Raw genomic sequence first — 24,201 nt, forward strand, 5'->3', positions numbered from 1 at the left:
ACGAGCTCTCGTTCTCACAAGCGTCTTTACAACCACTTCTCACGAGAACTCCACCGGGAGCACAACAAGTTCAAAAATCCAGGTAAGAAGGCTTTTTTAAACTTTGTTTTAAAGTATTTTAATGAGGAAAAGTTACATTGCGTGTAACTCGTTTTTGGGCCTCTGTGAGTCTTTACAAAAGGAAGTTATAAAATGAATTTACTGTTGTTTTTTCCCCACAACAACATGCAAACTAAACTAAAATGCAATATATTAGTAGCCTACAGTTGTTATTGTCAGCGTCATATAGTGGTTTTGCTTATTCTTCTACTTGAGTTGTCTGAAACTGTTCACCTCTCCATGTAAATGAAAGTCTGATTGACACATTTACACTCTGTGAGGATTTACAATAATAAATCTATTGTATCACTCCTGTGGTGTTTTTGGACTTCGTTTTGTGTGCGTGTGTGTGTGTGGGGGGGGGGGGGGGGGGTTAACGAATAAGATAGATAATAAATAAGATAGGATTTTAACTAAAACTACAATAATTTTACAAATGTTCCCCATGGTTATCATTACAGATAAATTACAATTATTATATTAGACTTTTGTGAGAGCATGAATGAATTTGCAGCATTTTCCTGACTTCCCAGCAGCAGATTGGTGCCCAGTGCAGCATATTCGTGTCCCTGCTCGTCATGCATTCCACAGCGGAACCCTCCCTGATCCTCCTCCTTCTGTTCTTGTCTCCCCTCATTACCTGCCCGCCCCCAAGCCTTTCATCCCATACTTATTATGATACTAATGAATGTACAATTTCGGGGGGCTGCAGATTTGAGGTTACAGTGATACTAAAAGGAAATAAATGAGACTATTTTCAGAATATATTTCATCAAATAAATATTGGATTGTATGACGTAATGTAGATGTTTAGTTCTGCATTAATCGTAAAAATGGTTTTGGTAATTTTTGGTGACTTTTTCTAAAGTTTAACCTTTGTAGTTATTTTTCCTGTTAATTGTGGCCTCACAGTTGTAATGTTTACGAACTGATGGCCAAATTAATATTGATGCTGTCACAGGAAGTTGAGAAACATCTGCTGAGTCTGAGGCTTGTCCCAGCTGTTGCCCAATATTTCCAAACAACCAAAACAACATAGTTGAATGGAATTCCCCCAGGCAGGCATGTGAAGTTTTTACATTTTATTCTATTTATTATGCATTACTTTTTGCAATGCACCATATTTCATTTAGATGTTTTTTTATCCGCTCATTTAGTTTGTTTTATATGAATATATGTGCATCACACATTTTATTCGAATTCATGATGTGTATTTATTTATTTGATTTTGTAATTTTTTTTTTGCTCTGTGTTGTATATACAGAGCCATGATCACGGCGGCCGAGTACGGGGAGACGTCATGGGAGCTGCAGGTGCACGTGGACCAAAAAGACGGTGACGAGTCCATGCGCTTTAAGCTACGCGTGAAGGGCGATCTGCACATCGGAGGCCTCATGCTGAAGCTGGTGGAGAAGATCAGTAGGTGTCAGATTGCCTTGGCTGTTAAACGCCATCTGCTCTTTAACCCTACTGTTTGCTAGGCCGCACCTTTGTTTGGCCTGCATTGCTCTACACTCAAGTGCCATTGTTTCGAACCACAAAGGCTCAGGTTGCTCCGGGGCACAAAGTTCAACAGGGATCTAATCTGATCATACACTACCCCATCAACATAGAGGAGCTCATATGGATGAGAGTTAGGCACTGGCGTACCATGGACAGGGCAAATATGGGGTCTCAGGATTCACTTTACAGGGTCTTTAAATGTTACTTAACGTGTGATGTTTTTATTTGTTTTTATTTGCAGAGGCTCCCCAGGACTGGTCGGATCATGCACTATGGTGGGAGCAGAGGAATTGCTGGCTGCTCAGGACCCACTGGACCTTGGACAAGTATGGAATTCAGGTAGGACAAATGGGGGGGGGGGGGGGGTGGGGGGGCGTGGAAATGTTATCTTTTTTTTGTGTATGTGTGCCCACAAGCCGCAATGCATTTCCATTTGACTTAGTGCTGTAATAACTACAAAGGAGGACTCGAGGCCTCACATTTGTCAGCAAAGAGAATATTGGCATTGGTGTTTTTATGGGAAAAAGCAGTAAAGTTGAATTTATAAAATAGATGACAAAAAGGAATTTAAGCATCTATTTTTAATGATGTCAACAGTGTTTGGAAGACTCATCCAAACAAAACAAAAAACATTCTTTAATGAAATTTTCCCCCCAAAGAACTTTTCATTATAACTACTATATATGCATTTTTTTTCAACCATCTATAATTTATTTAATTAAAATATAATGTTATGAGACATCCATATTATATAGTGTAATATTTTGCGAATCATCCATATTTAATATTATATATTTTTTAATCTTATTTCCCACCATCTAAGTTTTATTTTTAGATATCATCTACTGTATATTTACTACTTTACTATTTACTACGCCTTGGGATTCTGTCAGAGGACCTGGTTGAAGTGGCTGGGGAGAGGGAAGTCTGGGCTTCCCTGCTAAAGCTGCTGCAACCGCGACCCGACCCCGGATAAGCGGTAGATGATGGATGGATGAATGGATGTATTAATATTTTATTTTTAATATTTATTTTCATTTTACTCGCAGAATTTTTGTGCAACATCAAAAAAAAAAATTCATCCTGCCACATTTAATTCTACTTTTTATCCCTATTTTATTCTTCTTTCTCAATTTCTGCAATTTTTTTCAACCATCGATAATTTATTCAATTAGAAAATTGTGTTGTGAGTCATCCATATTATATAGTGTAATATTTTGCTACTATCCCTACTTAATATTATATTTAAATTTTTTATCTTATTTCCCATCATCTAAGTTATATTTTTACATATCATCTACTACTTTAAAATATGCCGTATTCATATTTTATTTTTAATATTTATTTTCATTTTACTCACAAAAATTTTGTGCAACATCAAAATGATTTTTTTCGTTCTGCCATATTTAATTTTACTTTTTATCCCTATTTTAGTCTTCTTTCTCAATTTCTGCAATTATTACTAGCTCGTTTTCAGTATTTTCTGTTATTCCCCCCACACAGGCTGATGCAGACCTGCGCTACACCCCCCAACACAAAAGTGTGCTGCTGCAGCTCCCCAACATGAAAACCATTAAAATGACCGTCAGCTTCTCCTGTGTGGTCTTCAAGGCAGTGTCGGAGATCTGTCAAATCCTCAGTGAGTGTGTCCTCCATTGCCCCCCCCCAAATTAAACGTGATTTGTTTTCAATTGATTGTTGCTCCTTTTTCTTCTTGTCAGACATCAGGCGGTCTGAGGAACTGTCCCTGCTCCAGCCTCCGGATGATCCCTCCAAGAAGAAGAAAAAAAGAGGCAAAAACTCTCCACTGGAGGACATCTGGGACATTGATTTAGTCAGTGGTGGGCCAGGGGGCTCAGGTACTGGCAAAATACACACACCAAACCCTACCATCTTACTTTATACCCTAAAACATTGTTTCTGAACCTCGTTGGAGGTACTCAACCTCACCAATTTCCTATGCGCTTTCATCAAACCCTTCTTTATCCAAAAATAAAATGTTTTTTTGTTGTTGTTGTTTTGTTTTCAAATTCAAGACATCGTTGTAGGGTTTACTGGTGAACAAAATGCCTTTTTATCAAATCTGTCTCTTTTCACCATGAATTCAGAAAGCGTTGTGTTCCTGCTGGACTAGAATTGCTCAACTTGGCATTGCAAATCATGCAGTTAGGACGTCGATTCCCGCCACTCAACTTAACACTATATTTGTAGAGAACTTTAAAACAACGCTGTTTTCTTAAGATGGCAACAGATACAATTAAATCAGTAGAGGCCCTAGAATTGAACCCGGTAGAACACCATACATTCCATTATACATATGAATTCATATCGCACTTTGCTTAATATATATAAATATATATAACGAAGAAATCACACGACATACCATCACAACAGTCAAAAGTCGACTACTGAGTGCACCAAATTCCCCGTTACACAGATAGGCCAAGCAATGTAGTGTGATCTTCAGCAGCCAATGAGAGCCAAGTGGGGCGTATCAACTTGAAACATTTGAGTCAGGTGTGTGTCTTTACCTCCGCCGAACCCTGGGGTTCGATCGAACCCAGGTTCAAAACCACTGCCCTAAAACCTGAAACCATATCCGAAATAACCCCCTAATCTTGTACCCTATCTCCTTAATGTCCCCATTGTAAACTCAAACCTTCTAATCCTACACTTAACCCTTCTATCCTAATCCGCCCAATGTATTAACATCGAATATCCTCCCTAAAAACAAGGTCCCATGTACAGCAAGACCATGACGGCCACCTACGACCCAGAAAACGGGATGCCGGTGTCGGCCACCAGCCTGTGGTTCGGGGAGAACCCCCTCGCCGACAGCCAGCCCAATCTGCCGCCTGCCGAGCTGGCCAAGCTCTACGAGCCTTTATCCCTGGAGGACAAAGCGATCAGAAATGCCGGGTAGAAGACTTCATAGTGTGACAATATATGATTCCTCTTCATTACGCATTTTCAACTACTTGGCATGTAATCGACAGGTGGCTGGACTCTTCGCGCTCCCTCATGGAGCAGGACGTTCAAGACAATGACAAGCTGTTGCTGCGCTTTAAGTACAATGTCTTCTTTGACCTCAATCCAAAAGTAAGTCAGATGCAATGCAGTCGACTTGGGGTATCAAACGTGTTTTCACACCATTGCCACATCATTGTATATGGTTAGCTTCGGGGCGCTAATGATGTCATAAATCACTATAGGGCTGAAACAGTATGCCAAAAATCATGGTTTGGTACACACTTTGGTTTTCAGGTCATGGTTTCATTCACATCAGCTCAATTAAGGAACAAAATGCAAAAAAAAAAAAAAAGGACTTATCTTTGTGTTTTATTGGCGTTTAAAATGTAATCACAGTGTAACACGGGTGTCAAACTCATTTTAATTCAAGTGGCCATAATAAGCTGTAAAAAACCAGCAGGTGAAAAATATTTCAATTTTTCTTTGCTGCAAATAATTGCATTCTGAAATTGTACCTTTTTTAAAAATTATTATTATTGCAGAGTAATCGGAATTGTCTTAACAAAAATAAGTGCACGATATTTGCATCAAATCCTGAGTAAAAGCCAAATTTCAAAATGTCATTTAAGTGGTCGTCAGTGTGACCTCCAGTGGACAAGATTAGCAAAAACAGTTCATTTGAGTGTAAAACTGACGTTTGTGTCTGTCTTCACGGGCCAGATTGGACCCCCTTGACGGGCCGGTTCTGGCCCACGGGCCACATGTTTGACACCCCTGTTGTAACAGTTTGAACATTCTGTTTGTTGCGTTTCAGTACGACGCCGTGAGGATCACTCAGCTGTACGAGCAGGCTCGCTGGTCAATCCTGCTGGAGGAGATCGATTGCACCGAGGAGGAGATGCTCATGTTTGCGTCGCTACAGGTTAGTATGACATATAGCACTTCTTTTACTAACAACATGAATGTAGTGTGAAAAAAACAAAAGTCAGCATTGACAAATTAGCCGTTTGGTCGCTATATTAAGCGACTTTTATGCATTCTTGAGTAACTATGTTTTTAAAAAAGCGACTATTGTTTTATGTCTGGCTAAAATCAGACAGCATGAACATTTTCTGTGGGAAATTTCCCCCAAAAAATGTTATCCACTTCCTGGTCTTTTGCAACCTTTGCACCTCCTCAAGACAAACCGCATCAGTGTGAATTATCCTTGCGTATCTCAATCACAATAAAGTGTATGATCTGCCAAAAGCTGCCACCTCAGCGCTCTTAAAACTGATGATACGTGTAGAAGAAGAAGAAAAAGAATCCAACCTTCTCAGCTGGACACACTTGCGCACTCAATTCCTTCATGCCTTACAGGGCACATCAATTAGAAATAAACCGAATGCTATCAATTAAACTTTATTGACTGTACTTTACGTATGTCTGGAAAATGTTAAGGAAAACGCACAGTTACTCCTTGTCTATGTTCACTGGACTTCAGTTTTCGTCTTGTCTTTGCAGTATCACATCTGTAAACTGACCTTGTCCAGTGAGCCAATGGACCACTCCAACGAGCAGGAAATTGATGAAGTCGAAGCCGCCCTCTCCAACCTGGAGGTGACGCTGGAATGCGGCGTCTCGGACAGAATTCTGGTAAACGTATAGTCATCTTTTGAGGGTATTATCGGTGGGCCTCCATTGATTGCGTGTCTCAACTTGGCCAGAATATAGGATAATTGACACTTGTTTGTTCCAACCACCAGGAAGACATTACAGACATTCCAGAGCTGGCAGATTACCTCCGCCTTTTCAGGTAAATACCCAGCTCAATACAATTCTATTGTCTTTAGTCTGTTGCAACTGTCAAAATTCCACCGACTACTGCAAACAACACAAATGGACTCCTACAGATTGGACTATTGACATTTTTAGTTGTCATACAAGTGAGACAAAAAGTTAAGCAGTGTAAAGTTATATCATAATTTAACCAATGTGAAAAAACTTTCTTCCACTCAGACCTAAAAGACTGACATTCCGACCTTACAAAGAGTACTGGTTCGTATTCAAGGACACCACCATCTCCTACTACAAGAACAAGGAAACCGCCGTGGGAGAACCTATAGAGCAGTTTCACTTACGAGGTATTGTGTGACTTCAAGAATTCATTCCATCGCAATATGTGAGTACATTAACGTCGCCATATTATCCTCAGGCTGTGAGATCGTCCCTGACGTCAACGTCACGGACAAGAAGTTCGGCATCAAGCTCCTACTTCCGGTGGCGGATGGCATGAACGAGGTGTACATCCGATGTGATAATGTAAGTTGCGCTCCTTTGCGTCATACTGCACATGTCAAATATTATTTGTATTGTCATATTTTGATATATTCAATCATACATTATGTATGTGTAACTCTTGATTCATCGCTAATCTAACTAAACACACATTTGATATCTGTTCTAAATATACAATAAAATAATAATAAATTCAATTTGTAATGCACTTTTCATCAACACAATCTCAAAGTGCTACGGAGAAAGAAAAAATAAAAATAAAAATAAATCATGTTCATGATTAAATGTCATAGGCCTTTCTAAATAAAAAGGTTTTCAGGCCTGATTTAAAAGAGCAAATAAATGTATAATAAAATATTTTTCCCACTTTTTCATACTCTTGCTAACATAAAAGTGGACCTAACCTAATACAAATATGGTTCTATCTTTTAGTTCATTGATACAATATTTTCATAGTAATTCATGAGGTTATTTGAAGTTATAGATATACTGTACTGTAAAAAAAAAAAAAAAAAGGATAATTTTGAGGTCATTTTTCTGCCAGCAGATGGCATAAGCGTTTAATGTTGGGCATTGGTGACAACACAGTGGAAGGGGTGGGCGTTAATCGAGTGTTCAAAAAATTAGTATCGTTAAAGGAACTTTAAATTAACTCGATATTAACACAGTAATTTTGACACCCCTAATGTATACTAAAATGATTACCAGATTGTGCTCATCCCTTTTCTACCATGATAAAAAGTGAATCATGATTGATGGTTTTGTGGTGCCGCAGGAGACGCAGTACGCCAAATGGAAGGCGGCGTGCATCCTGGCATCAAAGGGCAAGACCATGGCGTACAGCTCATATAAGTCAGAGGTCCGCAGCATTCAGTCCTTCTTGCAAATGAAGAGCCTGGCGCCCCCTCCGGGCCAGGCAGCGCCCGACCTGGACGCCATGGAGATGAACGCCGAGTGTTTTGTGTCGCCACGCTACGCCAAAAAGCACAAGGCGAAGCAGGTTGGTGGCAAGGGGGGATAGTACTCACACTCACACTTCTCATCACTGGTTGTCACTGATTGTTCTTATGTCAAGCTCACAGCACGTATCCTGGAGGCCCATCAGAACATAGCACGCCTGTCACTTGTGGATGCCAAGATGCGGTTCATCCAGGCGTGGCAGTCGCTACCGGAGTTTGGCATCAACTACTACATCGTCAGGTAGTGTAAAAAGAAAAAAAAGAAAAAGGAATGTCATTTGTGAGCCATCATTCAGGAAATCCACTTTGTTGTATCAGGTTCAGGGGCAGCAAGAAGGACGAGATCCTCGGCATCTCGTACAATCGCCTGATCCGTCTCGACATGTCCACCTACCTGCCCGTCACCACGTGGAGGTTCGCCAACATGAAGCAGTGGAACGTAAATTGGGAGATAAGACAAGTAAGTTTTGACAAAAAAGTCGGGAAAGGTGCTGGAAGCCTGCAATTTTGTTTTTTGTTTTAGTGTGAAGTTTGACATTTCTAAGGGTCCTCAAAGAGGAACTTCTTCCAGAGATTTTGTGCCAAACTCTAATAAAATTAGTTAAAAAACTCAACTCTTGAACCCAGTTTCACTCAGCAGCATGGAATTTGGTAGATGTCTATCACGAGTAGAACCACAAAAAAAGTATCAAGAACCTTAAAAACAACAGGAAGTCTGAAGTTGGTATTCATAGAGGCCATTTTATGGTCAATGTGATTTGCAGGTGTCCTTTAAAAACAAACAGAGATTATGTCAGTTTCCCTACGGAAGCGTATTGCATTCACTTGGAAAAAAAACCTCCTGTTTTTCTGACAAATTTTGGTGGGGAGCTTTTTTTTTTTATTCTTTTTTTTATTTTATTTAAATTTGTTCTTTCTGTTTAAAAAAAAAAACCCCAGTTTTTTTGAATACTTGTTTTCTGTTTTTCTGAGTAATTTTTCCCTGTTTTATAAAATAAAAAAATATTCTGAATATATTTTTTTATGTTTTTCTGAATACCTTGCACTAAAACGTTAATAATACTGTGTGTGTTACTAATTATGGTACATGCCTTACCTTAACTGAGCCAGGAGGTATGGGGGAAAGTGTCCGCTTCTGCTATTAGCGAGTCTGCAACAAGTCACTTGGAGTTTAGAGGATAAAAAATATATATAATAATTAAAATTAAAAAAAACAGAAAAAAAATATTCTGCTTTTGTTTTTTGGAATACAGTATTTTATTTTATTTTTTTGTAACCCCCCTGTTTTTCAGATTTGTTTTTTTAATGACGGACAAATGTTGAATTAAAAAAAATTACAAAAAACAAAACAAAAAAATAGTAAGAAAAGCAGGAGTGTTTTTTTTTTCTTTAAGTGAATGCAATTTATAGATGCCGTTTCCCTGATGGTCTCTCGCTGGTTGGGAATCACTGCCGTATTGTGGGTGATTGCAGGTGACCATTGAGTTTGACCAGAACGTGACCATAGCTTTCTGCTGCCTGAGCTGTGACTGCAAGGTGGTACACGAGTTCATCGGCGGCTACATCTTCCTATCAACGCGATCCAAGGACCAGAACGAGACCCTAGATGAAGAACTGTTCCACAAACTGACCGGAGGCCAAGACAATACTGCCATCTAATAATGTGCCACGGAATCACACATTGATACTCTTTTCTTTACAAAACACATTTAATCCTTGCCAGGGAGAAAGTCCTGTTGTTTTACAATCAAAGAACTCAACAGAGCAACATTGTCATTAATTGTTATTATTTATCTTTTTTTGTAAACATTTTCAACGTTTTGATCTACAGGCAAGCAACGACCTTGTGTTGTTTGTGTAAATAATCGTGGTCTTAAACTGTGTATTAATTGAACTTTGTACGAATAAATGCTTTTTTATATCTTTATTACCTCCTTGTGACTTCTTTGTTGTCTTTAGCTGCCACCCGGCAGTGTTTACTATATCTAGTATCTACATAAAATGTAGCAGTGTAATTGGCTTGTTTATGCACATTTGAACCTTTTAATGTTTTATTTAAAATAAATATTCAATTATTTTATTTAGATGAAGCACACAATGGAGATATGTACGTATTCCAGACATGTATTTAAGAAAAACAAATATTAAATCGATGATTCTGAAATCGGCATCATCAATCAGCTACAGTTGCGCTATTGGCTGACTAAAGAATTCGCACCAATCACCGCTGACAATGAGAAAAACGCGGAAGTAGCTTATTTCTGCTTTCTACCGGTCGCCCTGAGACTGAAAGTGAAAGATAACACGTGGGGACGCAATTTTAACGCACCTTACGGCTAATTTTACGGACCACCGTGTCTCGTTTATAGAACTGTTCTCGATATTGAGCCATTCGTCCTCTAATTTGACCAATAATGGCGGAAGCCAGGGACGACGACTCCCTGTATAAGATCAACGAGGGAGACAACGTTATGTTGAAGCGTGGGGACATCTACAAAGCTGTGCAAATACAATCGAAGAAGTAAGTCTATTTTATTTTTAATACGCATAGTTTTGTTCAGATGTCAAGATCACGTGACGGGTGTTAGTTTCGAGCTTGTGTGATAAGGCAAACTGGATTTAAGTGGTGGTTTAACGCAATCTGGCCGTTTCCTATTTGGGTTTTCAATGTGAAACGTCATGTTTGTGTTAACAAGGGACTAAGTTGAGTGCTGTTCCAACATAAGTTGTTAACATTTCTTCATCTTGTGACAACAGGAAGGTAGTGTTTGAGAAGCAGTGGTTTTTCCTGGACAACGCTGTGGGACAATTGTACAGCACCGCTTTTGAAATTGTATCCGGAGGACAGTTGCAACCTGTGAAACCAAAAGATGTGCCAAGTGCTCTACCTGGTGGGTATTTTTGTTGTTGTTGTTTTGTTGGCAGGGACACAAATAGTATAGTAAACACTGGAAATGCAGAGTGTTGTCTGAAGGAGGAGAGCTTGGACAGCAAAGAATGTACAGTATATGCTGCTTCACCACAACACTTCCTCCGACAGACACGAAGGAAGCGGGCTCGGACAACCGGAACATCGTGGACGATGGCAAGTCACAGAAGCTGACCCGGGACGACATTGAGACACTCAAAGAGCAAGGTCTGAAGGGTCAGGTAAGGATGGAAGCTTTTCAGTTTGTTCGACTTGCTTTGTTCATGTTTTATGACCTTGTTATTTTGAGCCTGATTGGTTTTCTTGAAGTTGTAGGACTGAGCCATATAGCCTTAAAATTAAAGTCTCAAACCTTGCTACAAAATCAGATTGAAGATTTTATCTGTAACTATTTTGGGATTTAGTTTATTTTTCCCAGTACCAGCTTGCATCAACTAGTTTTTTTTCTTTTGCAGATATGTTTTGGGAAAAGTAGTAATAAACTTGACGCAAGCAAGTTTAGAAATGCTATTGTCCCAAACAGGGGTCTCTCACTTTTAATGTATGGTATCGACTACTGTATTTCAGTATGTTGGTTGTTTGCTCTGCAGGAAATCATCCAGCAGTTAATAGACAATAGCTCCACCTTCAGGGATAAGACAGAATACGCCCAGGACAAGTACATTAAGAAGAAAAAGAAGAAGTGAGCTTGAGCCACAACACTCCCACGCTATTTAAAAATAATAATAATAAAAAAATAAAACATTGTAAGTGGTATCTAATGTTTTTTCAGGTATGAGAACACCGTGACTATTCTCAAACCGACCTGCCGCATCATGGCGCTTATGTACCACGGACGAGAGCCAGGAAAGATATGGTAAAAAAAAATAATTGCCTCCGTCCAGCAGGAAACGCACAATAGTGTGAGTAATGTGTGTGCGTGTGTGTTACAGTCACTTGCGTTACGACACATTGGCGCAGATGCTGACCTTGGCCAACATCCACGCCGGCAGCAAAGTGTTGGTGTTTGAGACGTGCGCTGGCCTCGTGCTGGGGGCCGTCATGGAAAGAATGGGAGGTGAGTGTGTTTTTCATCTTACACAGTGTGTCTCAAGGCACATACTTTGTTAGATAACATTTCACCACACACCACTGCCAACACAATATTTCTTAATCCTCGGGTAAATTAAAAGCATGTAATTGTTTTTCCATCTTTAACAAATGCATCGATGTATGATACATTGTAATGAAAATGTCGCCATCTGGTGGCCCTTAATGCAGAATAAGTGCCTTCTTATTTTATGACTCTCTCTTTGTGTTTAATGACCCTCTTTTTTGTCTCCTGCTCCTCCCGTCCAGGCTACGGATCAGTGATCCAAATGTACCCGGGGGGCGGGCCGGTCCGAGCAGGAGTGGAGAACTTTGGCTTCCCCGCTCACTTCCACGACACGCTGCATGACTTTCCCTTCTGCCATGTCAATGCTTTGCTAGCAGGCACGCTGGAAACAAGCCTCAAGGACCCCGGTACTGGTGAAAGTGCATGTGGCCGACACATCATTAGGAACACCTTGTACAAAGTTAATTGAGATTCAGTATGAGAGCAGTGTCAAAAAGTTTTTACAAAATAACTTTGATATTTTTGACACACTTGGTAACCTCACTCCATCTACTCCCCCACCCACAGTCTTGGTTACACATACACACACATTATAGGTATATTTACAAGCATTGCGCTACAGATTTATTTATATGCTAATTTTTCCACCTAGGGAACCTCACTCCATTTACTTTCTCCTATAATCTGTTCAAGCTGTGTACGCTATAGGAATATTTAATACGTGTTACTTAAGTTACAGGGACACAGATGTTATAATGCACTAACTCCGTCATTGGTGGAACCTCACTCCATCCATTTTTCTCCCAGTCTGTTGAAGCCATTTACTCTATAAGAATATGTCAACATTGGGATACAAATATTTTGACACGCAATTTTTTTTTGGTTTACATTTGTCAGTTGTACAATTAAAAGAGAAAATTTGGCCAGCCTTGGGAACCTCACTCAGTCCATTTTCCCTTAGTCTGGTTTAAAGCAGTATGCACTATAGGACAATTTATAAGTCACTGTATTCACATGCTAATACCTTAAGTCTATGTTAAAGCTGATGACAATAAAGGAAGATTTGCAACAAGTTCTGCAAATTATAATTTTGCCAGCCTGTGGAACCTCGCTCCATTCACTAATGTAATATTCTGTGTATATGGCTTCTCAGAGGCACCTCATCCCGACATGGCCGCGAAGGAGCAGCCCAAGATAGAGCAGCGTGACACCCCGGAAGACGCAGAGAACATGGAGACTAATGCCACCGGGGAACAACGCACAGACGACGAACGCGAACGAGGCAAAGATGCAAAGGTATGGCACATGATCAGGTATGATTGACAGGTTGATGATCATAATGGCGTTTTGAATGTCTTAGGCTGAACTCAAGAGGGTGAAGCAGGAAGAGAAGCGCAAGAAGCTCGCGGCGGCAGCGGCTCAATTAAAGGGCATGAACGCAGACGGGTTAGTGTCTCTTTTAAATGGTGCGTTGTGGTTCAAACACATTCTCAGAAATGAAAGCTGGATTGTGTGGACAAAGCTACATCATATAAGTGACATGTGTTACCCATGTGAACCTGACTCTTTTCCACGAGCATTACAGCGATGTAGCATAAGGATATATAAGAACACCAGATATGAAAAAATGAATTATGCTGTGTGATAATGAGGACAAAGCCATGTCAAATCAGGGACGTATTATCACGCTTACTATACGAGCCAGTGTAAACAAACAAATCCACTTTTCGGTAGTCTCTTAAAGCCATATGAATTATATACACTTTAAGAAGATTTACAGCAAGTCACAGGAACTTAGACATAGGCTAAATTTGCCAGCACTGGTAACCTAACTCTGTCCACTTCCCCATTAGTCTGTTAAACTTCTATAAACTATATGCCCTATAGGAAAACTGACACCAAGTTACAGGAATATAGACTTATATATGCTAATTTCCCCAACCCCAGGAACCCCACTCCATCCACTATATGCTAGAGTCTTTTAAGGCTATATACACAATAATAAGATTTACTACAATTACAGGAATATAGAGGTATGCTAACTTTTCAAACCCCTGGAACCTACCTCCATGCACTTTCCCCAAGTGTGCATTCCAGCCATATACACTATACACAGTCACTGGTAAGCCACTGGTTCCTTTTGATTGATGAAATGTCACATGGGTGTTGACTTATTTGATTCTCCTTCATTATAGCGGCTATATCATAAGCACCATCACACAACTCCCATTGTGTGCGACCTAATTCATCGGCTTCCCACATTAGGCTAAATGACGATATTTCCAATAACACCGTATTGATGGCGTAATTCATCGTTTGCTTGGCTCATCATGTTTTGCCTCCTCGCAGATTGGTCATCGCCTCTCGCTTCCACCCGTGTTCCGTCCTGATGTGCCTGCTCAAGTTCTTGTCTCCCTCCAGGCCCTTTGTGGTTTACTCGCAGTATAAGGAGGTGACAATTCCGCCGAACAAGGGTCATTATTTAAGGCAGGTCTTATTACTGCAAGGCCCCTGTGGGAAATGAGCTTCCCGCAGCAGGAAAGTACCAAAGAAAACATGTCTTTATCCCACAAGGAAATTAAGTGGAAGCAAGTATCGTAGCAATTCAATACTAGAATGCCTTGCCTTAAAAGTAGAAAATAAGAAGAATAGAATGCGGACCCTGAAGCTCAGAGCTAATGCACTATATAATTAAATGCTCACAAGCCAAGTGTAGCAAAGTGGTCTAGTCTAGGCTAATTCTTCTTGTTGACCAATGTATCAATATATGAAAGTAATGAAGCCAATTCTGATAGCCTGGGGAACCTAACACCATCCTCTTTCCCTAATCTGTGTTAAGATTTTCGTGCTATATGTTATACTTGTTGGGGTTTAGTGAATATGTTTTGACACACTACTTTTGGCAGCATTGGGAACCTTACTCCATTCACTTTACCCCCAGTCTGTGTTAAAGCATTGTACATTACAAGTTCAGGTTACATTCAGTATGTATTGGCACACGCTAACTTTGCCAGCTTTGGGAACCTCACTCCATCCACTTTTCACCCAGACCGTGTCAAAGCAATGTACACTATATCTCATACTTAAAAGTTCAGGGATATACATGTATTAGCATGCTAACTTTGCCAACCTTGGGAACATCATTCCATTCAATCTGCCCCAAGTCTTGAGAAAGTTATGTGCACTATATGTAATTCTTACAAGTTTAGGGTTACATATGTATTGGCACGCTAAGCCAGTTTTGGGAACGTTACTCCATCCATTTTGCTGTCTGCTCTGCAGCCGCTAATCGAGTGCTTCACCAAACTGAAGGAGCAAGGCGGCACAGTCAACCTCCGCCTCACCGACACCTGGCTGAGGCATTATCAGGTTACATACTACCCACTCAGTCTTACCTTCAGGTCCTCGCCATACCCTTAATGCATCCTGACTTGTGTTTTGTCTCCTCAGGTGCTGCCCAACAGGACGCATCCCATGCTGCTGATGAGCGGCGGCGGCGGTTACCTCCTCTCGGGCATCACTGTGTCGACAGAGTCCTCGGGCCGGACTAACTCTGAGGAGCCGATGCCAAAAAAGCAAAAACTGGCAGAAAGCTGAAGGGCTTAAAAGCCCCCAAATTGTGTTTCAGGGCACCTCAGCAACAGGGCTGGCGGGAATGTCTGTTTGCATACGTCAGAAAAGGCCTCTAAACAGATGCACCCTAGTTTTCTTGTCTGACATTTGGGTCAGCATTTTTTGTTTTAATTACTTTTTATTACGCTGGAAATGTTATTTTCCGTAACGTTATGACTGAATCTTCACAGAATTAAAATATATTCTGATGTGGAATAACTTTGTTTTAGTTGATTCAACAATGACATTAGCATGCATCTTGGGCTTAAAAAATATTCACACAAAAAAGCAATTTCTTTATTTTTCTTTAATTACTCCACTTGGTTTTGACAAACTGGGAAAATGATAATCAATAAATATAGCAACATAGTAAATCAAATAAATACTTGAGTGACAGCATAAGTGTCAAGACATTTTCACTACCGAGGACTTTAAAGATGTTTTTGTTTAACTCGTTTGCTCCCAAAAACATAAATATTTTAAATATTACCATGGTCCCAAAGATGTATTTATACGTTTTTTATGCTAGAGCACACTGAAGAGAATGCTTGAAGCAATAGTAGTTATTACAAAAACGGCCAGCAGTTGGCAGCAGAGTATAAGATCAACCAGGGCCATGTTGAAAAAGCACCCCCCACACGGTTTTAAACGGATTTGTGAATAATGGGGAAATTTAGCTATATTCTAATTGCTGCAAAACTAAAACAAATAGAAATATACCCTTTTCCTGATGATGGAAGAGACTCTAATCTTTTTTGGTAGGTTCCATGTTTTTATAGCAATAGAACACAATATTCAGTGGGCCTTGCAAAAACTGTCAAAATCCTGTAAAACAGCCAGGAGCGAAGGGGGTTGCTTCAGTGAAAATGGCTGGGAGGGAATAAGCTAATTTTTAAATGTATTTGTCTAAAATACTAACATGTTTTTGTGTCTGGCAGTATAACAATAATCAACAATAATTAATCATTTTTGTTAGTAAATGTGTTGAAACGTGACTGCACAAGACAAAAAAAATAAATAAGTGTTTGTTCCCAGAATAACTCTTTTATTAAGCACAAACACTTGAAAGGACAATGACGTCAGTCAATATTGGACGATTACTATATATAAACATCAAAAAAACTTTCCCATGCACACGTTCAAGATGTCACATCAAAATAGCACAAATACAGTACAATAATATCAAGGTAAATAGTTGTTTTTAAGCAAGGCCCAACATTTGGGATTTTTGTATTTTTTGATGCACTTTAACTTTGCAGACGTGACAAACGGCGTTTTGTTTTTCCATGTAAACGTTGCAAGCGTAGCTCATTCTTTCTCATGCAACTTGGCGGCGATTTTCTTCATCTCCTCGTCCATTGCTGCCAGGCTTTCCAGTGCTTTCTCCTGCGGAAAGACATACAGTTTGAAGCAGAGTGGAGTTATTGCATTTATAAATTTCTCTACGAGTCTCACCAGAGCAGGGCCTTCATCACACGAGGTGTTTTGGTCAACAGATACAAATTGGAATCCGATTGCAATTAGACAGTCTATAGGTTGTAACTTCCTTAGAGAAGTATTGTGTTATATTGTATTGCATGGTTAGTAGTTATTGTGTATTTGGTCATGCATATTAATAGATATTGTAGATAAATGTACATACTAAGTTTATAGTAGTTTAACTACACTTCCCGTAATTCTTAATTCCGGAAGCAAGAACTATTACTAGTTTCGGTTTTGACTTGAGACGTGCACCTGCTGACTAACGTAGACCAGAACGCGCGTGTAAATGAGGCTGACTAAAGAATGAAACGACAATACAAGACGACGAACAGAAAAGCTGAGATCCTGTCTTTGCCGTCGATTACGAACAAAGTGTGGAATTAAATTGTTTAGTGCCAGTCAGATGACGTCACAGCAACGGGTAAGTGACTCTCACAATCAAATATTTGTGGACAGAAAACATTGGTAAAGTTGCCGAACTTGATCATAAATCAATATGATTGGAGTTGTTAGTTTATGGCAAGAGTTTTGGGAGTCAATACGAGGCAGAAGATTCCACCATTCCGACTTCACATTCCGAGAGCAGCACCCCTGGATTCTATCGAACAGGGGGCAGATCTGCAGAATTACAAATGCAAGATTGCCACGACAAACGGATGCACTCTGGAGTGAGATGAGAGACACCCTCGTGCAAGTAAGAGAAAGATGTCGGATCATAATTGCCAGACATAACATTTAAGAGAGCTGACCAGGACTATTTTGAGTTTTTCTCAGGAAAAGGAATCACCTGGAAGTTCATTGTGAGGGCGAGCAGCTTTGTCGTTGATTACGATCAAAGTGTGGAATTACTGCATATGACTAATGTTGGCTTCAAAACAAAATGGCTGACTTTCTGTGTTTTTGTGGACCTACGTTCTTGAGACTTTTTTTTGTGTGTCTACTCATTATAGACAAGCCTACCAAATTTATATTACTTCGGGGGCTGAATGATCAACTCCAAGGGGGAGCGACTAAAAAGCCATCAAAGTAGCGACTAATTTAACCTAAGAATAACAGCAACAACAGAAAATAAGCAATTTCACAAGTCAGCAAATAAAATCAAGCGTACTATGTTGGCCATATGGTCGTACGAGCCATTTCCTCTGGTTTTTAAATGTACGTTTAGTTCCGCATTTTTGCACGGGAGCCACAGCTTGCCGCTTTAAAGGAGACGTGATGACTTTGACGGCCCCCGGGAGGTCGTTTACGGTGCGCCGAGCTTGGCACGGAAAAAGCTGCAGCAGATAAGAAACACCACTAAAACCCGGCAGGCATGGAAGGAAAATTTTGCAGAGAGAGAAAAAAAAAGAAAGAAAGATGGTAGGCAGTGCCAAAGTTCTGCTGTGGAATATTACCGTCGTCATTCGTCATGGACCAAGTTGATGTGCACTCATATGGCAAGTAGCCAGCATGTCTGTGTGGAATGGACATTTCCATAATGAGCTGCCCCCCCCCCCCCCCCCCAGCCACCCCAAGCGAGTTTGTGGAGGAGCGACTGGATGTGCTCCGCGGCTTTAGCGGGTCAGCGAGCACGAGACGGAACACGGTTTACCCCGCAGAGCATCACGTTATCAAACTGTTTCTGCTCTTCTGTCCGACTGACCGCCAACGCTTCAAAAAGACGGCATTCATATTTCGGCGTTCGGTATAAAAGGGTACGTTCGCGGAATCAAGGTTGGGTGAAATCAACCCGATCATTTTCCACGTGCTGAGATAGTGTTTTATGTGTCAGTTTTACATCGCGGGTTTTGCTCAAGCGGGATGACGCGTCACATGGCTGTGAAGAACTACTTGATATGTTACGTCAGACGCTGGCGCTGATGTCATCGAATTATAGGATTGAGGAATGCCGTTAAAAAAAAAAAAAAAAAGTAGCTCGGTGAACCTCGTGCGGCGTGAGTGCCCTCGGTCGCGCGGCTCCCTCTGACGCCTCCTGGTTGGCGAGCTGGTTTATTTTCTGACTCAGCAACTTGGCTGCCTCGTCCATCTGCACATATTCAAAAGTCAGAACCACATTCATAAGTCCGTATGCGCGACATCTGCAACTGAACGACACTGACGCTTCTCCGGGAACTGCTGGTCTACCTTGTTTGGGGCAGAATGGTCTTCTGGATTCCTTTTGAACCAGGCGGGATGGTAGTAGCCTCTGTAGATCCACGGGTTCCGTTTCTCAGCCAGGTACCTGCAAAGACAACCACTCGGTTAGACCTGAGCAGGACCTGGAAGTCTTCAGGTCTGCACCTTCTAAAAACTTGGTCTTGTGGGTCTGGCAGAAGAATTAAATACCTCAGGGTTTCTTCTCTGTCTTCCGGGTTGTCGGAATCATCACTCGGGTCTTCATCGTCAGACAACTCCTCCCCTTCAAGTGTGTGGTATTTCTTCTTATGGTGGTACTGATGCGAAGGCTTCCAAATGTGCTTTTCGAAGTCTTTATCATCGTCTTCGTCGTGTCTCTTGTCAAAGTTCCAGTACTCCTGACTGCGCTCTCCATCTGACTCCTCCCTCTTGTCTAAGAGTTCTTCATCGCGCTTGGGATTCTTCTGGTAGTATCTCCAAGGTCTCCAGGCTTTCTTCTCGCTGTTGAAGTCCCAGGATTCCTGGCTACGCTCCTCATCTGCTTCTGCTGGCAGTTCCTCGTTACGTTTGTGTCTCCTCTGGTGGTATCTTCCTGGTCTCCAGTCCCTCTTGTATCTGTCGCTGTCAAAATCCCAGGATTCCTGGCTGCGTTCCTCATCCGGATCCTCTGAAAGTTCTTCGTCGCGCTTGTGTCTCCTTTGATGGTATCTCCCTGGTCTGCGGGCCCTCTTGTCTCTGTCGCTGTCAAAATCCCAAGATTCCTGGCTACGTTCCTCATCCGGATCATCTGACAATTCCTCATCTCGCTTGTGTCTCCTCTGGTGGTATCTTCCAGGTCTCCAGGCCTTCTTATCGATCTCAGTGTCAAAATCCCAGGATTCCTGACTGCGTTCCTCATCTGGTTCCTCTGAGACTTCTTCGTCCCGCTTGTGTCTCCTCTGGTGGTATCTCCCAGGCCTCCAGCCTCTCTTGTATTTCTCGGTGTCAAAATCCCAAGATTCCTGGCTACGTTCGCCATCTGCATCCTCTGAGAGTTCCTCATCCCGTTTGTGTCTCCTTTGGTGATATTTCCCAGGCTTCCTCCAGGCCTTCTTATCCCTCTCAGTGCCAAAATCCCAGGATTCTTGACTGCGTTCTTCATCTGGTTCCTCTCTGGGTTCTTCAGATAGTTCCTCGTCCCTCTTGTGCCTCCTCTGGTGGTATCTCCCGGTCCTCCATTCCCTCTTGTCCCTCTCGTCGTCAAGCCCCCATGATTCCTGGCTGCGTTCATCATCTGGTTCCTCTCTGGGTTCCTCTGACAGTTCCTCATCCCGTTTGTGTCTCCTCTGGTGATATTTCCCAGGCTTCCTCCAGGCCTTCTTATCCCTCTCAGTGCCAAAATCCCAGGATTCCTGACTGCGTTCTTCATCTGGTTCCTCCCTGGGTTCTTCAGATAGTTCTTCGTCGCTCTTGTGTCTTCCCTGGTGGTATCTCCATTCCCTCTTGTCCCTCTCGTCATCAAGCCCCCACGACTCCTGGCTGCGTTCGTAGTCCTCCTCCTTGTCACCACGCTTGGGGAACTTCTTTTTGTGGTAGTCTTGATGTGAGGGGTTCCAAATGCGCTTGTTTGGCTCGTCTTGGTCGTCGTCACTCCTTCGTCCCAAATCCCAGGACTCCTGACTGCGCTCTTCATCCCCCTCCTCTTCCTCTGTGGACTGTCCTCCAAAAGGCTCCTTGTCGCGTTTGGGCTTCTTCTGGTGGAACCTTCCTGGCCTCCAGCTACTTCTCTTTTCCCGCTCCTCCTCCTCTTTCTCGCCATGGTTTTCTTGGTGTCTTTTTTCTAGACTCCAGGATTCCTGATTGTGTTGACCCTTTGGGGTCTCCTGATTGGGCTCCACAGATCGCAGGAGTTCTTGAATGTCTTGCGCATCCTTGGCCTCGGGCTCGTCTACGTGATCTTTGGCCTGATCTTCACTGGCCGCCTCATTGCTCTTCTTGTCCGGTGGAGTATGTGTAATTCCTGCAACAGGACAAAATAGGTCATCTACCGTTGGCTATCTTTTTCCAGAACTAACCGGAACGGAATGCGACACAAACCTGCTCGGAGAATCTCCTTGCACTCTTGGTCTAGTTGGGCATCTGGTTGGGAGAGCGCTTTGGACAGAACCTCCACCAAACATCTTGTCACCTGATTAAGAAATAAGGCTTGTGTTGATTTTATGCTAAGTACTTGTTAGCCAATTGTTGGCAAGATTCCATGAAACCTTTTAGTAGAATTTGCGTATTGGCCAAGAAAGAAGTTTTTTTTTCTCCATTCATTTTAAACTGTCATTATAGTTGTAGCGTTGGTTGAAATGATGAAAGCTTTAGCTGTGGTCTGAAGTTTTCTTTTAATTCCCTTTTTCTTCGGCTTGTACATAAACCTTTCACACGGTAAGAGCTGAGTTACCCTCCATATAGAAAAGTGTGATTTCAACCTGGCTCAGTATCTTTTAACTGCGGAACTTGTCATCTGCGAATCTGGTTTACCAATTCAAACATCTCGATATGCTTTGTCATTTCATGTCTTTCCAACAGGAAGTGTAAGTTAGAAAATAAGAGTTACAAGATTGTCAAAAATTGGGCAAATAAACCAATTTACAATAGTGATTATATGAATGGTTTTCAACAATAAAGTTATGAAGAAAATGGAAGGAAGGAAGTATTATATAAAAATATATATATATACTAATTCCGAGATTATTTGTATTTCTTTTATATTTAAATTAATTGTATTTTTTAAAGAAAGTCGTAATAATGATCCAGTTTTTTTAAACCCCAAAACAACAATACAACATACATTTTTGTTCTCAAAATTGTGACGCTAATTTTACAATGTAAAATAATATACATTTTAGATTCGATTTGATTAGATTGCCTTTATTATCATTATACAAAGTACAATGAGATTTGAAGCTCCGTCATAAAGTGCACACATAGCAGACATAGTAAAAATACGTACAATAAAACAATTAATAAAATAAAATAAAAATTCTCCGGGTTACTAATTAGTTTTAATTGTTTTTCATTTTGTTTTACATGGACCTCATGTGATCGCTGCATAGTCATTTTACAGCGGATATTGTTATTGATATGATTCTAATGTCTCAAGTGTGTTCTAATTGCTGAAATAAAGAGTCCCAATATTGAAACTGAAGGAGTAACTGCCGATCTTAAGAACAATGCACTTATTTTTACGAGGATGATATGCAAATGAATTTCTTCAGTATTAAGGGATCAAACGATTAACATCAATGATCATAAGAACGGAATTCACGCTGTGTAGTGAATGTCATCTCATTATTTTCGCACTTGTACGAGCATGAACGTTTGTTTTCGTTTCACAACACTTTCTATAATTACATTCATTCCCACAGATGTATTCCTTTCTATATGGATAATTGCATCCAGTGTGAGTTCCTTCATGCACAGTAATGATTGTATGCATGTATGTTTAGGATTACGTGTGCTTTTTTTTTTTTTTTTCATGCGTTGTGTTTGCACGCAAGTTCTGCACGCGTAATACGGAATGTTAAGCATGCGACTTACCACATCTTCTCTTTGGCCATCCTTCCCCACTGGAAGTGCTTGATTCCCTGCACGGAAGACAAACATTCCCGGCTTTTAAACATACATTAAAAACAAAACAAAACAAGAAAAGCAGCAAAATAAAGATGTAGAAAAACTGTCAAGAGTCACTGTCCGTGGTGCTGAACTCACCTTTCAGTAAAGCGAACCCAAGTAGCAGACAAAGAGTAGTAGTAGTCATCTTATGGAGTCCGGAGTGCCTCCCAATGCGGCGGGGGAGATGCTCCTGCAAGAGAAGGAGCAGCACCTCCAATATAAAGGCGTTGGGAGTGGAGGAGGAAGGAGAGAGAGAGAGAGAGAGAGAGAGAGAGAGAGAGAGAGAGAGAGAGAGAGAGAGAGAGAGAGAGAGTGAAGGAGCGTGGGAGGGGACGCTCGTGTCATGACTCATTAGACCTGCCGCGAGAAGCAGCAACAACTCGTTTTCTTTCTTTCCCCCCCCCCCCCCCTCCGTTCCCGTAAACATAATTAGCCATCACACAGGTGATGGTTTAAACATTATTGAGAGGAGCAGGAGGGCTGTCCGCGGGGGAGGGGACTTAATGCTGCGAGGCGCCCAAAGGCAATCACACACCCTGCAAACTTCATTATCAGACGCACGTTTTTAGCGAAGGTCCTGAGATAGCGTTTCAAAACGGAAGGATTAAATGCATTGTTAACCTTACAGTGGCAAATTCACTTTTTTTTAATGCAGCTTTAAGGACACTTTTTACCTTCAAATAACACAATCACTTGTTTACAAAGGCAAAACAATAGATAAGGGCAGAATATTTTTTTTTTATAGTTTCATAGATACTGTACATTTTAAATATACAGTATGATTATTAAATAATAAAAGTACCAATACCAGGCTGGTAGCCGTATAAGGCTGATACCCGGTTGCATGTGTAAACTGTATATGTACTGTATAAACCTAAAAACATACTTTATATATATTTGTATGTATATATTTATTTTATGTCAATATTTTTATACACATATGTAAAAAATAAAATATTTTCTAAGTACAGTATGATGTTTTTCATTTGTACATACTGTATTAAAATATATATTTAAAAAAAATGCAATACAATGTATTTCATGTATTATTAAAATCTAAATACAAATTTTAGTTCCTATGTTTTATCCCTTTGTTTTAAACATAAAATATATTATGAGAGACTAATCATGTTTAAATTGAATTTGTATTTAAAAAAACAGCAATATACTTAATACACAGGTGCTACTATATTGATAAAAAAAAGATTATTTTACAAATAAAATGCTCCAAAACACTCATCATTAAGCTTCTGAAAATATTGTTATATATTTTAAATGCAAATTTCCTCTCATTTCATGATGCCATGTTTGCAGTCCAATCTCCCGCGTAGCTCTAAACAACCCAGCTACAATAATAAAACAGCTCTCATATTGACAGGCACAGGTGTACCTAATGAAGTGTCCAGTGATTGTAAACCAAACGTTAGCCTCCTCGTCAATAATTCATCTGGGCTTTTCAACACATCACACGTTCTCTCTCCGATGCTAGAGCTTCAACTGGCAGTCCTCCTGAAGTA

The 24,201-nt window shown here is 40.8% G+C and overlaps 3 protein-coding genes across 4 annotated transcripts; 2 read left to right on the plus strand and 1 right to left on the minus strand.

Annotated features, from left to right (window-relative positions):
- On the plus strand, window positions 1–9,735 carry fermt1 (FERM domain containing kindlin 1). Its single transcript, XM_086060957.1, has 16 exons — window positions 1–82; window positions 1,364–1,518; window positions 1,844–1,941; window positions 3,106–3,241; window positions 3,324–3,461; window positions 4,338–4,521; window positions 4,599–4,701; window positions 5,387–5,494; window positions 6,076–6,207; window positions 6,318–6,367; window positions 6,571–6,695; window positions 6,767–6,873; window positions 7,625–7,849; window positions 7,925–8,049; window positions 8,127–8,268; window positions 9,282–9,735. The coding sequence occupies exons 2-16, from the start codon at window positions 1,368–1,370 to the stop codon at window positions 9,465–9,467; spliced, it is 2,010 nt and encodes a 669-aa protein (XP_085917083.1). The 5' UTR covers window positions 1–82; window positions 1,364–1,367; the 3' UTR covers window positions 9,468–9,735.
- Window positions 9,736–10,055: 320 nt separating this feature from the next.
- Window positions 10,056–15,753, plus strand: trmt6 (tRNA methyltransferase 6 non-catalytic subunit). Of its 2 annotated transcripts, none has more exons than XM_086061004.1 (12): window positions 10,056–10,329; window positions 10,566–10,699; window positions 10,849–10,958; window positions 11,328–11,419; window positions 11,510–11,593; window positions 11,670–11,794; window positions 12,076–12,246; window positions 12,987–13,129; window positions 13,194–13,279; window positions 14,183–14,285; window positions 15,116–15,202; window positions 15,284–15,753. In XM_086061004.1, exons 1-12 carry the CDS (start codon window positions 10,223–10,225, stop codon window positions 15,428–15,430), a joined length of 1,389 nt encoding a protein of 462 aa, XP_085917130.1. In that variant the 5' UTR covers window positions 10,056–10,222; the 3' UTR covers window positions 15,431–15,753. The 2 variants fall into 2 exon arrangements, with proteins under 2 accessions (XP_085917130.1, XP_085917131.1); XM_086061005.1 differs by having other exon boundaries at window positions 12,076–12,240; window positions 15,284–15,752.
- A 714-nt stretch (window positions 15,754–16,467) lies between these two features.
- chgb (chromogranin B) lies at window positions 16,468–22,918 on the minus strand. Its single transcript, XM_086061003.1, has 7 exons — window positions 22,781–22,918; window positions 22,610–22,656; window positions 21,119–21,209; window positions 19,253–21,041; window positions 19,052–19,148; window positions 18,852–18,953; window positions 16,468–16,831 (listed from the first exon to the last, which is right to left on the minus strand). The coding sequence occupies exons 1-7, from the start codon at window positions 22,827–22,829 to the stop codon at window positions 16,754–16,756; spliced, it is 2,253 nt and encodes a 750-aa protein (XP_085917129.1). The 5' UTR covers window positions 22,830–22,918; the 3' UTR covers window positions 16,468–16,753.
- Between the last annotated feature and the right edge of the window lie 1,283 nt (window positions 22,919–24,201).

The sequence above is a fragment of the Leptonotus elevatus genome, chromosome 18, assembly GCF_054856555.1.
Source record: "Leptonotus elevatus isolate MCC_2025b chromosome 18, RoL_Lele_1.0, whole genome shotgun sequence".
Classification (NCBI taxonomy): domain Eukaryota; kingdom Metazoa; phylum Chordata; class Actinopteri; order Syngnathiformes; family Syngnathidae; genus Leptonotus; species Leptonotus elevatus.